Source organism: Vollenhovia emeryi, unplaced genomic scaffold, assembly GCF_000949405.1.
Source record: "Vollenhovia emeryi isolate VEMERY1.0 unplaced genomic scaffold, V.emery_V1.0 DF939353.1, whole genome shotgun sequence".
Classification (NCBI taxonomy): domain Eukaryota; kingdom Metazoa; phylum Arthropoda; class Insecta; order Hymenoptera; family Formicidae; genus Vollenhovia; species Vollenhovia emeryi.
In genome coordinates this window covers 8,502-25,638 of record NW_011967013.1, presented here as the reverse complement: position 1 = coordinate 25,638, position 17,137 = coordinate 8,502, and the positions used below count along the sequence as shown (strand labels likewise).

At 31.1% G+C, this 17,137-nt stretch overlaps 1 protein-coding gene across 9 annotated transcripts in view; it reads left to right on the top strand.

The window, feature by feature from the left end:
* Nucleotides 1-10,725, top strand: part of LOC105558344 (rho guanine nucleotide exchange factor 12) — an 88,067-nt gene extending 77,342 nt beyond the window's left edge. For all 9 annotated transcript variants that reach the window (XM_012005964.1, XM_012005967.1, XM_012005966.1 and 6 more), the window contains 5 exons: nucleotides 1,866-1,982; nucleotides 3,880-4,056; nucleotides 7,893-8,113; nucleotides 9,016-9,166; nucleotides 9,993-10,725. In XM_012005964.1, coding sequence (XP_011861354.1) covers nucleotides 1,866-1,982; nucleotides 3,880-4,056; nucleotides 7,893-8,113; nucleotides 9,016-9,166; nucleotides 9,993-10,054 — 728 coding nt within the window. In that variant the 3' untranslated portion in view covers nucleotides 10,055-10,725. The remainder of the gene's footprint in view (nucleotides 1-1,865; nucleotides 1,983-3,879; nucleotides 4,057-7,892; nucleotides 8,114-9,015; nucleotides 9,167-9,992) is intronic.
* The last annotated feature ends 6,412 nt before the right edge of the window (nucleotides 10,726-17,137 follow it).

The window sequence follows — 17,137 nt, the reverse complement described above, 5'->3', positions numbered from 1 at the left end:
CTTAGAAATTACAAATCAAGAAAGTGATTGGGTTTCCTAAAAAAATATGTAATACTTGTTATATAATAATATGTTGCAAGAAGAAAAGTATCACCAAGGGGAAAGAAACGTATGTAAGAGAAAACCATTGCACAGATTCTTTGAGAGTAAAAGAGTCTAGTATCACAAGCAGGGGTAGTAGGTAATTGAATTGTTTTTGCAGCTCTAATAGACTGTTTTGCAAGATAAAGAAAAAACTTATACCCTACTTAAAGTAAAAAAATTCGACGTTTTTTTAGCATTCTCTTGATTGATCAAAAATTTTATAGTAGAACTTCATAAATCAAGAAATAGCTCAAGAAGCAGTTTTTTGGGGAACTTTAATGCATTTCTTGAGTTTAGGGAGGATTGGAGACCTGATGGATCAACTCTGACCTCGGATTCGTATTCAGCAGGTCAAAATACTAAAAAAAAAATGTTTATATTACTTTAGTTCCGCAGACCAAAGGGTGGGTACGTCTAGCAAAAGTGCCTCGTAAAATTATGAGTTTTGAGATCAGGGAATTTTTAGGTTAGGGACGATATATCTAGTAATTGTTCAATTCAGACCCCAGATTCAGATTCAGCGGGGGTCAAAATATTGTATAAGAATACACTTGACTAGTCTTAGGCCTGGATAACTTTTTTTTTGTAGGGCTGTGTTATTAAATACCTTATACATTTTGTTTCTTTTGTATTCCAAAAAGTATTTGCATAGTTTTTTTGATAAATATTTCAGTCGTCATATAACCGAAAACTATATTATTAGTTTAATTTCCTTTTATTTCAATTAAATAAAAATGTATTAAAGTGTATCAAGTTCACTAAATGAACAATTTATATACAGGGTGAGTTTTTTAAACTTATTTCTCGGAAACAAAGTGTTTTAGCAAAAAATGTTTCGTACAAGTTTCGAGGAGGACATAAAGAAATTAACTTAATTATAGTGTTTTGCAAAGGTCCTGAGATAAGCTAAAAGAATATATAATAATAGGAGGTTCCATTTAAGGTGGTTCCTACATTAACCGACCAAAAGTAGAAAAAAATTGAAATTTAAATATGTGTAGTTGTAAATTTTATCTATCAGTACGCGAAATTTCAGACCTGGTCGCCGATGAAATGAAAGGAAGAAAAAATGTTGAAGTTGTACTTTTTGTATAGGGGTTATAGGTCAATCACTCGCAGAAGAACTTTAAAGGTTAATATTATTTTATAGAAAAAAAATAGATCTTTACCAAAAAAACGAGATAAACATAATAAATGTTACAAGGATTCAAATGCGTTATTAATTATGTGAGGTCAACGACCTGTGCAAGTAAATACTTATTAGTAAAGTCAAAAGATACAATGTTTTGAGGAAATTTGACAGCTCTTTGAGACTTGACAACATCACATATTTTTAAATATGCATGTATAACTTAGCATATCAATGCATTTGATCAATAATGCATTGAGTGATATTTTTTATGAATAAGTCATATGAATTTACAAAAATAAAGGGTCCTCCCTCCAAAGCACTCATACTAACCGCTCCTTCGTTCAGGAGCCACCTTAAAAAATTGAAGGTAATCTTCATGTGATCTTTAAATGACTATCCCATATCAAACCAATGATACTCTCTTATGTCCTCGAAATTAAAAAAAAACTTTTGTATCAAATATTTCTTGCTAAAATGCCTTGATTTCGAGATATAAGTTTGTGACACTTGAAAAAACTTACCCTGTATATATACAACATGCGCGCAGACGCGCGCACATGCGCTCGTACGTTTCTTGTCTAATATTTTTAGAAAATTGAAAGAGACATTTTTAACTTTTGTTATTAATCTGGTTTTTTGCTACATTCAGGTATGGCAGAGCCACTTCGAATGGTCACGTGTACTCAGCTATCGTTAATAGATCCATTGGAAGTTCATGTGGAAGTACCTCCGGTACATGTTGCAGAACCCGTTCTTACGCCAATAGGTATACATGTATACATGTCTCTTTAACAATTTTAACTTATTTTATCACAATTTAACTAAACAATTACTAAGTAATTACTACGTTAATGCTATTTACATCTGTGTGAAGCTTTTACATGCCTTGGATGATATTATTGTGACATACATTGAATATTAAAATATAGTAATATAAATAACAAATCATCTTTTATAGATATTTGTAATGTTTAAGGTCAGTTTCACAAACTTCGGTTAACTGCCAACCGAAGGATAATTGATTCTCTGTCTCTTATTAAATAATAAGATAAAAAAAGATAGGGTGTTGACTGAACTCTGGTTAACAGTTAACCGACATTTGTGAAACTAGTCCTCAATAGAAAGACGGCCGTACCAATAGAAAGTTCAATTTAAAATAAATAATTATAATGATAATCGCTTTTTGAAATTATAATTGTCAAAGAATTTACATATATTATTCTTTTTCAATGTTACATTGATAATCATAGTAGCTTTATTCTCAAATTTCTTAATATCATTAAAATATCTCCTGACTCGAATCTCTAAATGCCTTAATCTGTACAATTTATGATGCATTACAATTTTTACAATTGCTCTTCTAAACTTTAATTTTTTTAGAGTTATTTATAATATGTCTTTCCCTTGTTTTAAAACGTTAGTTTCTTTGTATAGTTATTACTTCACAACTTGAACAAATTTTACATATAAGTGTCTCAAATTATTTGCAGTCTTTCGATACAATTACTTTAAAACAACCTGTTTTTAATCCTTTAAACATGATCTTTGAAGTACATCGTCATGTTTGATAGGATGTTATTCGATCTTTGTTTTTCACAAAGCGTGCTAGTGTATACTCTTATATGTATGTGTATACATATAAGACGCAGAGTTGAATTAATTATGTAATATGTATAATTCCACGTTAAAAGTCGTGAAGTAGGAAGACGGTCGCGCTATACGGGAAGAAGACCGAACGTGAGCAAAAACTTTTGGTTACAATTACAGTCAATGAATGTCCTTAAGAAGATCTCTCAACCATCTGCGAACTCCTTTAGCCATCTTTTTTTTACCGACACAGTCAAATACAGTTTTTACGCTTATCTTTTTTCTTTTCGTCTATCTCTTTTATTTTCTTTATCTCTTTTTCTTGATCTTTATGGAATGTTTAAAATGGAACTCTTTTTTTCCTTAATTTTTGTCTATTTTTTTCTTATCCAGGGCTTTTTGACCTATTATTTTTTATTTTTGTTAAACTTTGATTATATCTTTCTGGGATACTGTTATACCTCCTGATTTCTCCTCTATTTATTATTTTTTGTCTTTTGTTATTTTTTTATTATTACTAGTCTATATATCTTTATATTTCCACAATGTATCTAGCATACACACTATTATTATAATACATTCATATTCTACATTTTCTTTAACATTCTTGTAAATTCTTCTCTACATACTATACCGACCTTTTTTTATAAACAAATTTGATGTCACACTTGAAACAAAAGTAACTACTCAACTTTCGGAATATTCTTATGTCATATTTTGTTCCATAAACTGAGATGAAATAAATAGACTTATTACTCACCAAAATATTCTTAGTAAATCTGTATACATTTATGTCCATTTGTTCTTCCTAATTGTACATTATCTTAATCATTTATTTATGCAAAAGTTTAGATTTACCAATCGTTGAGTTGCCTTTCCTCATATAAGTACTAAGTAATGTATTTAAACTTTATTGTATCATTAGTAATTTTAACACAGAATCATAGTTATACAAAACATAGTATTATATAATACAAAACATAATATTAATTTTATTAAAATGGAAAGCAATTTGTGTACAAAACAAATTTTCATACGATAGCAAAACTAAATCATAAATATTTAAAATTTTTCAGAATGTCTGAGGCGTAAAGATGAAATAATCAAACAAGCTCTACAAGAAAAGCAATCACTAATGGCGGATATATTAAATATTCCTAAGGAAGATTTTGAGCATGTGGCTGACATAGCATCTGAACCATCCACGGCGGAAAAAGAACCCACCGAACTCATACTTGCTGCTATTAGCCAAAGTATTTATTATTAGTACTAACAACAAAAACAAATTTAGTTATAAGTAACAAAATTTACTATTCTATAAAATTGTCGATAGTAGAAATATAGAGATATTAAATATGTGTAAACACTATATTTATTATTGTACAGAGTGATTTGTAAAAAACTTTGAAAAATTGTTTGAGAAGTTATTTTGGGTAAAAAATATATAATTATAGGTTCTGTTTTTACTACTTTTGTTACTACAAAAGTAGTAAAGTAACACTTTGAAATTTCCTTGATATTTACATAAATTTTATTATATTTAAGTATTAAAAAAATTGTATATAAGGGTGTACACCTGTACACCTGTACACCACTTTTATTTCGGAAACAGAGCATTTTAGAGAAAAATGTTTCATACAAAAGTTGTATGGTTAGGTATTCGAAGGAGACATAAGATGGTGCCATTAGTTTGACCTTGATGAGTTGCTTGAAGGTCACGTGAAGGTTTTAATGAAACCCCTTATTGTTTAATATACTATTTTATTCTACTAATTAATATAAACAAATTTTGCCAGAAACATTTTTGACTTGCCTAATACTTTTTGAGATATTGAAGAGAAAATTTATAACTTTTTCAATGTTTAACTTATGATATCTCGATAACTGTTTGTCGGAAGGAAAAGTAGTACAGGACTTGGTTACTTGATTTGGTCTCAGAAATATGCTGTTGTGATAGTGTTCCAATTATTGAAAATTTTTGTGTATTGTATTATAACATACACAAAATTTACATACACAAAAATTTTCAATAATTGGAGCATTATAACAACAGCATATTCCTTAGACCAAATCAAGTAAAAAAGTCTTGTACTACTTTTCCCTCCGACAAACAGTTATCGAGATGTCATAAGCTAAACATTGAAAAAGTTAAAAATTTTTTCTTGAATATCTCAAAAAGTATTAGGCAAATCAAAAAATGTTTCAGGCAAAATTTGTTCATATTAATTAGTAGAATAAGATAGTGTATTAAACAATAGGGGGTTCCATTAAAAAAATTGTAGGTAACCTTCAAGCAACTATTCAAGGTCAAATTAATGACACCATCTTATGTCCTCCTCGAAACCATATAACTTTTGCCTGAAACATTTTTCTCTAAAATGCTCTGTTTCCGAAATAAAAGTGGTATACGAGTGATCTCAGACACTGTATATATGCCGGTTGTTCCAATTTTTCGTTAAATTAACTAATAGTTAATTAGTAGAATGTCTTTTTTTTCGAATTAAACAAAGACAGACATACAGAGTAAGGAAAAAATACTAGGAAATATTTTAAAACATATAATTTTTAAGAAAAAATGTTCTAGACAAAAGTTGTAGGGTTTCAAGTAACGCATTACATAGCAATATCAGTACGATCTTGAATAGCATTGTCAAAGTCACATAAAGGTCATCTTAAATTTCTTAAATGGAACCCCCTGTTTTTCACTATACATATTTTTATATGTAGCTTATTTCGAGAACTTTCCAAAACACTACAATTAAGTTATTTTTCATTAAGTACTTTCCGAATTACAAGACTTGAAAGTCACAGTACTGCCGACATTAGCGTTACCCAAGATGTACCGTATGAAGCGCGTCACTAGGGAGCCTGCGCGATTTCGACTTTCTCGTATATAAAATACGAAGCGAAAGGAATATAAAGTATTTTACTTTTCGAAATCTAACAACAGTTAATAAACATTGGCTGTCGTCACTTGCATTTCACTTGGTCATTATTCTTCAGCATTGTCTTTAGAAAAACTTCGAATTATTAACATAAGTTCCAAGTATTAATTTGTTCGACTTGATTTATTCTTCCGTTTGTCAATATGCTACGTCTTTCAGAGCGAGAACACATCTGTTCTGATGATGACTTTCCGAGTTATAAGACTTATGTTTTTGTAGTACTTCTTTAGACCTTATTAAAGCACTAACTTTATCCACTTTAAGCTAAAGCTTAAGTAAGCCATTTTGAAGTTATCGAGCTTTTTATGGTAAGATGTCTAGCTCTAGCTTACAAAGGTGAGATCGCCAATTGTCCAGCCAACTAAGGCAAGACTGTCGCTAACTAAGGCGTTACTTAAAACCCTGCAATTTTTATCTGAAACATTTTTTCATAAAAATTATATTTTTCGAAATATTTCAGGGTTCCGGTATTTTTTCATTACCCTGTATAATTTAACTATTAGTTAGCTTACCAAGAGATTGGAAAAACGCACCTATGAGTGTTAACCCCTTCTCTGGCATTGACGCCATTTGACGTTAAGCATTTATTTTGAGATTAAATATCGCAAATTTGTTTATACTTGAAATAGAGTTTTTTGGTTTGCTAATTATTTTCATGTTAGCATCGTACAATTTAACATGGCAGATCATATATTCGAAAAATTAACAGCTTGGTTAGATTTTTTTTAAACTTGGGGTATAAAGAGATTTTAAGTACCACTAATTATAAATTTCTCAACAGAATTTTAAAATTCTAATTATTTTAATGCATTTAGTCATAGTGAGTGAGAGTTTAGTGACTACAACCGAATATACGTGTTAGCAACCCGAAATTGTGATCCGCCATTTTTAATTTTACAATTCTGACCTCAAAATCTTAAGCGTCGTCTACAATGAACGCAAAACGCAAGACGCTAGGCCGCAAGCAAGAAACCAATCTCAGTCAAGTATGAGAAGAAAGATCGACTGTCGTTGGTCGATTTCTTGCTTGCGGCCTAGCGTCTTGCGTTTTGCGTTCATTGTAGACGACGCTTTATTCAGTGACCCCAAAAACCCGTACATATCAAGATTAAAAAATTTTTCAGAGTTTTTTTTCTTATGGAGGGCAAACAGTAAATTTGAACGTGCTGCCGAAGGGGTTAATATTTTTACGTTAATAAATTTTAGTTATTATATTTTTAAAATTACAAGCAAATATTTTATGAAAGTAATCTAATTTTTTAAATTCTAATATTTCAAACAAGTAGTTCTAAATTTTTCTCCATAATTATACAAATAGAAAAGGATAATTAAGAAATTGAAGGGTGAATAAATCGACACCACTGGCAACAGGAAAACTTCCTTTATTCGCACAACGTTTCAGCCATGGGTTTTGGCCCTCAAGTGCAATCAAATCAAACGGCGCATAGCATGTAGTTAAATGCCATCGGGCACCAATTTAAATTAGTATTACATGGAGCTTGTCTCACTCTGAGCAATTGTCATCGTGGCGCTGTGGAAATACGACTGAGGTTTTCCTGTTGCCAGTGGTGTCGATTTATTCACCCTTCAATTTAATATTTGCTGGTGGATCAATATTATACTTTTTAATTATAATTAAGAAACTAATAATTTATTTTAAGTTCGCATCCAAAATTATTTAAATATTTGATGATTTGAACAAGATGTGTAGAAATCAGGAAATTTTTATGAAACATTTGCTAAGATTTGAGTGGACGCTCTAGAAAATAACAATAAATTTTTAATTATTTCCTGTAAAAAAGAGATAAAAGCGAAAAAGTATTTTGCACAACTTAAATTGCATACATAATTTGGTAGAGAGCAATAATGTTAAACTGATACAATTTTATTTGATTTTATCACAATTTAACTTACAAGTAACTATTAAGTATTGTTCACATTTTATGTGAAACTTTTACATGCCTTTAATTGATACGGAGATGTGCATGCGAGTATGTATGTATGTGTACGTGTACAAGTTTTATTAATAACTGCACAAAAAGTTATAATGTACATTTGTTAAATTATTTATAGAATAAGAGTTTACATGTCTAACAATACAGTTATATTTTATTATTTATTATACTTTTTTCTTTGGCCCGTAGCTGATCAGCTGATGAAAACGTTGAACTCTGCATTAAATGTGAACGAGACGGAAACAATATTTGCATCACGTGGAACATTGATACAATCCTCTCCTGCGTGTGAAGCTACCGGTTGTCCGTCATTACGAAGTCACTCGCATCCTCAACAATCAATTATGGGAATGGTACAGCCGATTTGCCATTATCTCACGTCCCAGCTCTCACAATTGTCGCAACTCCTGGTAAATTTGGTCATTATTTATTATTATAAAAGTAAAACATATCAGCGTAATATTTGATGATCTTACATACTTCAAAATTTTTAATACCTTTATAAATAGTATATAAAATTATTAAGAAAATAGAAATATAGCAATAGGTATTTAAAATTTTAAGATTAATATGCACAGTATAAACAAATAAAACAAAGCTTCCTCTATGAGGAAGCAAAATACCAAAGCTGATCAAGTTATCGGTCATGAAAATTTGTAATGTGGACAAAAAGACATAAAGTCTTATGCTTGCGTGCAAACCAACTCTGATTCGGACCTCCCTGGTTTTATACAGTCAATTATATTTGGAAAGTTTTGAAACAAGATTTTTTTCAACAAATACAGAATAAATTTCTGTATTATGAAAATTGCCAGATACGATCAATAAAAATCACTGATGTTGTTAATTACTTCTGGCGACTTTTAAGAATATTCTTACTAGTTAAATATAGTATAATCAATTTGAGATAAAAATTGTTTCTATAAAAACAATTATAAAAACAATTTTTTTAATTCTTCCTATATACACACATCCCTTTGAAAATATAAGAAAATAACTTCATATAATAAAAATTGTAATAAACAATTTGCTTTTGTGTGTCATTCTTATACTAAAAAGTATGTATTTTTATCGAACCTTTTTATCAACTTTTTTCGATAGTTTAATTTACAGTTATATATTTTGTATTCACTTATAATTTTTATCTATTTGTTTTAATTGTACCTGCTCTGAACATGTTTTTTTCGCTTCAAAAGCTGATATACATTAAAATGCAAAATGTTAAAAAAAATGAGAAAACTTTATTCGTAGAAGCATTCAGTATTTCTTTTTATAATATCTGGAAATTATATCGAATTTTAATAAATTGCAGGAGATTATAAAAGAGAGAGAAGAAGAGCGGGAGAAGCTGCGGAAGGAATTGTGTAGAAACAGGGAACGTGTACATGCGCTTGACACTGATGTACAGCGTCGTGAATTTTCAGAAATGATAACCACGACAACTCAAACACAAACGATGCTTGGTTAGTAAGCTATTTTCTTTAATTTTATTTATAATTAATACAATATAGTTATAACTTGGTATGACATATTTGTAACAAGATGCATTTAACAATAAAAGAATATTCGCTGAAAAGTACCTGAAAAATAGACAAGTTTTGGGATTTCTTATAAACTAAAAATTCATAACTTTGTAGTTTTGCATGTATATTTGTTACTACTTTGTTAAAATAAAGTATAGTAAAGTACAAATGTTTGTTCTTGATAAATGCTACAATATTTGAAAAACTGAATGAACAGATTAACTTCAAATTTATATTGTTCCATATGCACACATATGTGTCTCCTTATAGCTTTTATCAAAATTATAAAAACATAATCATTTCAATATCATTAATATTTCTATTTTTAGCACACTTTAAATTTAAAGTAAAAAGTTTATAAAAAGTTAAAATCCTCCTTTAGCATACTGCTATTTCTTTTTACTTAGCTTTTCATGTATAATTGAGATTCAAGTTATAGAGGTTCAAGCTATAGAGATAAGCCTACTGATTAAAATAAACTTCAATTTTTTTCTTTACTATGATGAAAATAATCACAATCGTAGCAACCATTTAGGACAAACATTTCAAAACAGCCGTACATTATACCTTCTATTTTAATAAGTATCATTTTTATATAAAATTCAATGGAAGTGATAATAAAATAGTAACAAATACATCTGCAAAATTGCAAGTTTTTTATTTTTTCGTTTATAAGAAAGAAATCACAGAATGTGACTATTTCTCAGGTACTTTTGGATGAGTAACCAGTTGCAATTCAATAATATATGATATGTTGTCTTTGTAGATGACGTGCGCCAAGACAATTGCACCAACGACTGTGCTTATGATGTAAAAGAGATCCTCTAATTTATGTATGCGATTGTGTGCAGTACACATTACTCATTAATAAACAATTAACAAACATTTTAACGTATTTGTTAATTTGTTTATGAGAGGAATAGTATAGTATAGCACACAGAGAGAAACTTGAGAGCGACCACCTAGCTCGGAAACAGACGCCTACTGAGAAAGTGAACTATGTCCATTTGCTTGATGACGGTGTATGGTTCGTGTACAAGCACAGATTTCCAATAAACGCCAGATGATTTTTTTGGAGCACTTAGATCTCCAAATTAGAGAACTTTTGATAGTTAATAAATGCAGTTTCCCGCGCTTATTGTGCGCCGTGCAATCTATTATAGTTAACCATTTGTTAGTGAACATTACTCTATGTGCTTGAAATTTATGAATATTTTAGTAATTATAATTTATTTTTTAGTAAATTATTTATTAACGCATCATCATATAAGGTGTATATAATCACATTTAGACATTCTAATCTGTATAATGAAATTTTATAATGTTAATTACCAATCTTATAATACTTATATATCAATATCTTATAATTTTCTAATTTATGGAGCATTTTTTATAAATTTTACTATAAATAATTTGCAGCAATGTACATTGCCACAACGTTTGGACAGCGGTTTGTGCTACCTGGGTAGTATATTTATAATAAATATTCATTTATATTTATTCAATTATCTATATGTTTGGTAATAAATATATAAGTTATAAACCTAAAAGTTTAGTAATTGAGTAGTAGACTATTATTTTTTAAATTATGGAACGGAAATCATATTTAGGACTTTCGGATAAGGAACAAAAAGACGTCTTGATAAAGCTGTTACATCGTTCCCTCCAGACGTTGCCCAAATCTCTAATTTAGCTCTAATTTCACTTCTGATTTATGACACCTAAACAGACCCAAATAGTCGTAAGGGGAGACAGAAAGAGTCAGGGATGGGGTATGGAAGGGTGCCAGATGGAAAACACTCCGTCTTACAGGTACACGTGACAAATGCATATAAGTGGGAGTTGAATATACTTTTCTAAAGCTTCAAATACACATCAACATATTATTTCTCCACGTTATGACACCGTCCGTGAGCGGTGCAATTGTCGGTCCTCTTTTATTGTTAGTCAAGAAAGCTAATCCTCCTTACCTGGAATCAGACTTTGCAATTTTGAAGGTGGACAGAATAAAAGAGGTCTCTGTTTTCGACTTAAATTAAATTAGAGCAAATCTTGACTTAAACTTAACATTTATTTGACAATATAATGTAATTCCGTTTATGAAGATAATTGCAAGAAGAATAAGTTGGCGAGAATCAATACGTGATTTGATTTGTTAAGAGTGAATTACTTTAACTAGAGAAACCAAGACTGCTAGTAACAGTCTCTTTTTCTATAGAAATATCATGATGAATATGTAATGATATTAGCTCCACCTTTTGCCCAAAAGGTGGAAAATTTAGATATAAAATATTGGAGAATAAGTGAGTTATACAAAGACATCGCTATTATTATTACAAACTTTTTAATTTATTATAAAGAAGAAAATATTAAATTATAAAGATAAAATAAATGTAAACATATAACGTTATAAATATAAAATAAGTATCTATTATAACATTATTCTATTAATATTATATTAATATTACTGATTTTTAAAAATAGTCATTTTTGTATTACTATGCCAGGCAAACGTGTCATGTAATTGTATTGTATGACAATTGTCGAAATAATATAATGAACAATTAACTCATATTTATGATTGTCGAGAAGATCTAGATTGCAAATATGAGTGTTAAAATTAAAAAAAATAGTAGAAATAGAATTATTAAGAAAAAATAGATTGAGAAAAACGCAACTAATCCTTTTTGTATGTATTTTTTATTGCAAATTATTCTTTATTCAGTAGAGATTAAATACTTCGTCTACAAAGATGGCTTCTGTATATGTGTCGGTTCTTAGGAAATGAAAAAAATATAAACTTTTTCTTGTAATAAAATCTGAATTTGCTTTGTCACACTCATTTAACCCTTTCAGAACGGGGGCTTTTCCAAAATGAAAGATTTCTATAGAGACCAGCCCATCCTGAACAAATTAACAACGTAAAGCAAGTTTTACGTGTTAATTTTTCTTAAACACGCTTTTCTACATAACCAGCAACGTACACAGTAACATGATGTAAACTCAAGTTAAACATCTGTATTAGCAAATCAATATCTACATCTTTAAGATTTAATTGTTAGTCTGCTTTAATTTAATGTTTATTGCATATGTTGCTATTTATTGTATACTGTTGATTCTCGTTTTGTCGATGGAACAGTTAAAATACTTGTACTATCGATCGGCACACAGTTTGCATGTGCAGAAGACGTTACTTTGTTATAATGCAATAATTTCTTGTACGATAACGAAAACTGTACACAATTAGGATTATTATTATAACCACCTATAGCCCTAAGGCATGAAAATAAGATTTCTGGACGATCTAATGACAATTTGTATGATAAAATATATCGTGACGGGAAACTTATAGTCAACCCAACTGGCTAGTTATTTAATTAGTTTATTGCACAACGTTTCGACCCTATTCTTTTGGGTCCTATTCGAGTTATACTAAGTCAGTCATCGTTGTTGAATAAGACAGAGTTGAGTTATAAAATATATGCATACGTGTGAGCACTGTAATAGCTGAGTTCGAGCCCAATTATAAAATTTTTAAACCCAGTTTTTCTCTACTATCAATTATAAGCTGCCCGGCAGGTTGCACTTTTAACAAAGAAAAATAATTTATAGCTTCAGAAAAAAATTTTCTGTCACTATATCATGCTTCAATGGTCGTTTAACACCATATGAAAGCAAACTTATTGAATTCAGACAATGAAAAGTGTTGTTTACCATCCGACAAAACTTTACTGTCGGACATCCTATGAAATTTACATGACTATTTTCTAATAATTGTTATGGAGCAGCACCATAATTTTCTGAAAGTCTAAACAACTAATTTAACATGCAATACCACAATGTTTTTTGGTTAATTTGTTAGCCAAATGAAAATACTCAGCTTCTTGTAGTTCAACTATTTTTTTCAAAATATTGAAATTCTATTGCATTGCCATCACCGTCATAGAAAATAATTTAGAGGCTAGAGCATTGCCATCACCGTCATAGAAAATAATTTAGAGGCTAGAGCATTTCTCATCAATTTTAGCATATGAACTGTATCTAATATTATAAAAATATAATTACCTATTGGATGCAAAAAAAAGGCTTTCCGTTATAGATATCTGCATTCAATTTGTTGTATGTACATATAAATATTTGCAGATAGCTCGTCAAACGTTATAGCAATGACATGCATTCCTGATGTTGCAACGTATTTACAAAACTCTTTCTGGAATCTTCTCTTTGTAAAGAAGATATTCCTGTAATTTTGCTTGGGATATGAGGATATTTAAGTTAAATCAGGGACAAGGAAGAGGAAAGGGAGAAATCTCTCCAATAAATTCCACGTTGGATGTGGAATGAGCCGGAGACGGCAATCTCACTTCTTTGACAGAATAAGGGAAGAAAAGGAAGGAGTCGCTCAAGGATCTCCACGCTTGATGTTGTAGACAACGCCAGGAACGGAAGGCCTCGTCAATCGAAGGGACGTGAAAATTAGAGGGTAAAGAAGGTAAAGGAGGTACTGGCAAATGTGATAAAGATGAAAAAGGAAAATATTCAGATGAGTGTGAAGGTAAGGGAGGATGATGGTCATGTTCCGAGAAAGAAGGCTCGGGGGTGTACAGGGGAGGAGGGAGGAGAGGGAGTGGGAGAGAGAGACAGAGGAGAAGGAGGATGAAGAAATTTAAAGAAGCACAGAGAACTAGGAGGTGAAGGGGAGGGATGATTTTCTGGGTGAAAAAGATAAGGTGGCAAAGGGGGAATAGCTGGTGATCAGGAGGAGGAATGAGAGGCAGCTAATTGTTATCAATTTCACTATCTGATATTGTTTATAAATTTGAGGGCGATTTGTGAGCAGAGCAAAGGGAAGAATGATGCACACAGCTTGATTGACTAACGGAAAGTAAGAACAGTATTTATTTAAAAAAGATAAATACAATAGGGTACCAAACAATATATGAGAACATGCCAATGTGGGTCACGAGGCAAGATATGTAGGTAGCCCAACTTGCAAATCTTATATCTTTCTGAAAATCGTGAATCTATATACCGTTTCTCTCCACATTAGTTCTACGCGCCGATTTTCTTTTTCGGACATAACGCAGTTTATCCTACACGTGGAATTATTATTATATACAATAGGGTACCTTAACGTGCAGTGCAGAGAGGATAAGGGAACATAAGTCCAAGCTCTATAGTAACTTCAACACCCTCACTCATTCAAATATTAAAAACCAAACCGAGTTTATAAAAAAATTAAACTAATTGTTTTTGCTAACTATATGCCCAACTGATATGAGATTAGATTATTAAAATTTTTTTACGTCTCTCTAAACCCATTGCACTTGCACAGAAATTACTCTTTTGCCCAGTTACAGCTTTTGTTAAACTATCGGCTACTATTTTCTCTGTGGGTACATATACAATCTTTATTGTTCTGTCTTTGATTTTATCTCAGGTGTAGTGGTGTCACACATTGATATGTTTAGATCTGACTCTGTATCCATCCATTTTGGCTAAATTCAGTGCGCTTTGATTATCACAACCAATCTTAATCGCTTTTTGCTTGATATCTAGATCTAAATCCTTTCCAAAGTTTTTGAGTTAGTTGCCTGCTGAAGTGCGGGGGAGAGAGCTATATATTCTGTCTCGGTACTTATAAAGCCATTGTAGGTTGCCGCTTACTTGAGATAGCACTATTAGAGAGTTTGAGTACGATCTACGCTTATCTATGTCCAATGCTCAATTGGTATAACCAGTTGACACTCGCCTGATCTTGTATAACATAGTTTGGAATTAGCTGTTCCTTTAACATAACGCACAATTCTCTTCACGACTGTCCAATGAGCCTTGTCGAAATTCTGGTTAAAGTCTACTTACATTCTTCATGGTAATGGTCAATTCTAGTCTGGTTCCTTATACTAACATGTATAATAGACTACTCACTGCTTCTTGATAGGATATGTTTGCAAGTTTTATTGTTTCTCTAGTTCATCTTTAGGACACTTGATGACAGGTAACTTCTGGTTAATGTTGCTTGGAGTTTTGACTGGATTACAATCAATCATATTAAATTGCTTTAGGAGCTCATTAATATATTTTGATTGATCCAGGAAAATTGTATCATCTTCATACCTTATGTATAAATCAACACAGTCTGTAGCTTTTCTCATATCTTTTATTTTGAAAGCTGCACTCAGAGACTTTTTAGCTTGTTTCTTGTTTCTCGTTTCTTTATTTTTCCAAAGAATGAAAATATCATCTATATATGGTATATGGCTACAATACGTGAAGAGTCCTTTAAAGAATATACACACGGGTCAACTAGAGAATTTTTGAGTTCAAATGATTTCAAAATCTCAAGTTTTTTGTTCCACTCTCTGTTACTCTGCTTAAATCTATAGACCGCTTTATTTAACTTGCATACTTTTCCTATAACGTTATTAAAATCTTTTGGTTGAGTCACGTAAATTTCCTCTGAAAGTTCTCCTTGCAAGAAGGTTGTTACAGCATCCAATCTAACATTGGCTAGCGATGTGCGACAAGAATTGGCATCCCCTACTTGTCACCTATGATGTAACGTTGCCATTTTCACTTTCTCTCACCGCACCTCTTCAAGATAATATGTCTAGAATATTATGGGACACGAGGGTGGTTTGATATTAAAAAGAACAATTTTAGTTTTGTAATGTTTCTCCAGGTTCATGATTCCTTCGCGAAAGTTTCTTCAAGGCCCTCAAAATACGTGTTTTACCTCTTGTATGGCCTCTTCATATGACCCAAATTTTTGTCCAGCCAGGAAAGTTTTAAGTTTTGGGAACAGACAGTAATCTAAAATCTATTGGATTCTTTTTGAACACTTTCAAACAGTCGGCCGATGTTCATATGCAATTTTGCTTTTGCTCGGGAGTAAGCAGACGCGGCACTCATCTTGCGCAAAGTTTTTTCATGGCTAATTCATTATGTAAAATAAAATGAATCCGCGCAGTTGAGATGCTCATGGCCTCTGCTAACTCGCGCACTTTTAGGGCCTGGGCAGTACGATTAGACCTAAAAAAAATTACAAGGTTTTATTACGTCATTGTGTTCAGAAAAATATACTGAACAACATATTCAAATTTTCCGCTATCCCTAAGTACGTTTTTTATTAACAATTTATAAACAAATTAGTTTTTCTCCACAAATACGATAAATTTCGAAATTTCTGTACAGATCAAAGTTGTAGAGCAGACAAATATCTACAAAAAATGTTCTTATGAGTTTTTCGAAATATCTCATATTAACGAAGGAGAGTTTGTTTATTGTCACCAGTAATGATTAGAAATTGAGACGGGAAACTTATAGTCAACCCAACTGGCTAATTATTTAATCGATTTATTATATAACGTTCTGACCCTATTCTTTTGGGTCCTTTTCGAGTGATACTAAAAGGACCCAAAAAAGGACCCAAAAGAATAGGGTCAGAACGTTATGTAATGAATCGATTAAATAATTAGCCAGTTGGGTTGACTATATAAGTTTCCCGTCTCAATATCTCATATTATTTGAAATATTTGCAACGGAAGCTGAAAACATTACAGCGATACACGCTTACGGCCAACATTAGCCAGATAAATTAAAATCTGTTTCCAGGGTGGCCACAAGGAGGCTTCATTTTCACCCCATTTTGTTTTTAATTTTTATTAATTTTTTAATTTTAAATTTTTACAAATTTTTTGTTTTTGTTTTTGTTAAATAATTAATAATTTTTCGTGTCTTCCTGCAACTCCGAGTTAACGCACATATACTAATATTGAGACCTAACTCAATCTCCTTGCAAAACCTAGAGAACTCGCAACAAGTAGAGAATGCCGTGTGCTAGCCTAGTAGCTCTTGTTGCAAATATCTCAAATAATATGAGATTTCAAAAAATTGATAAAAACATTTTTG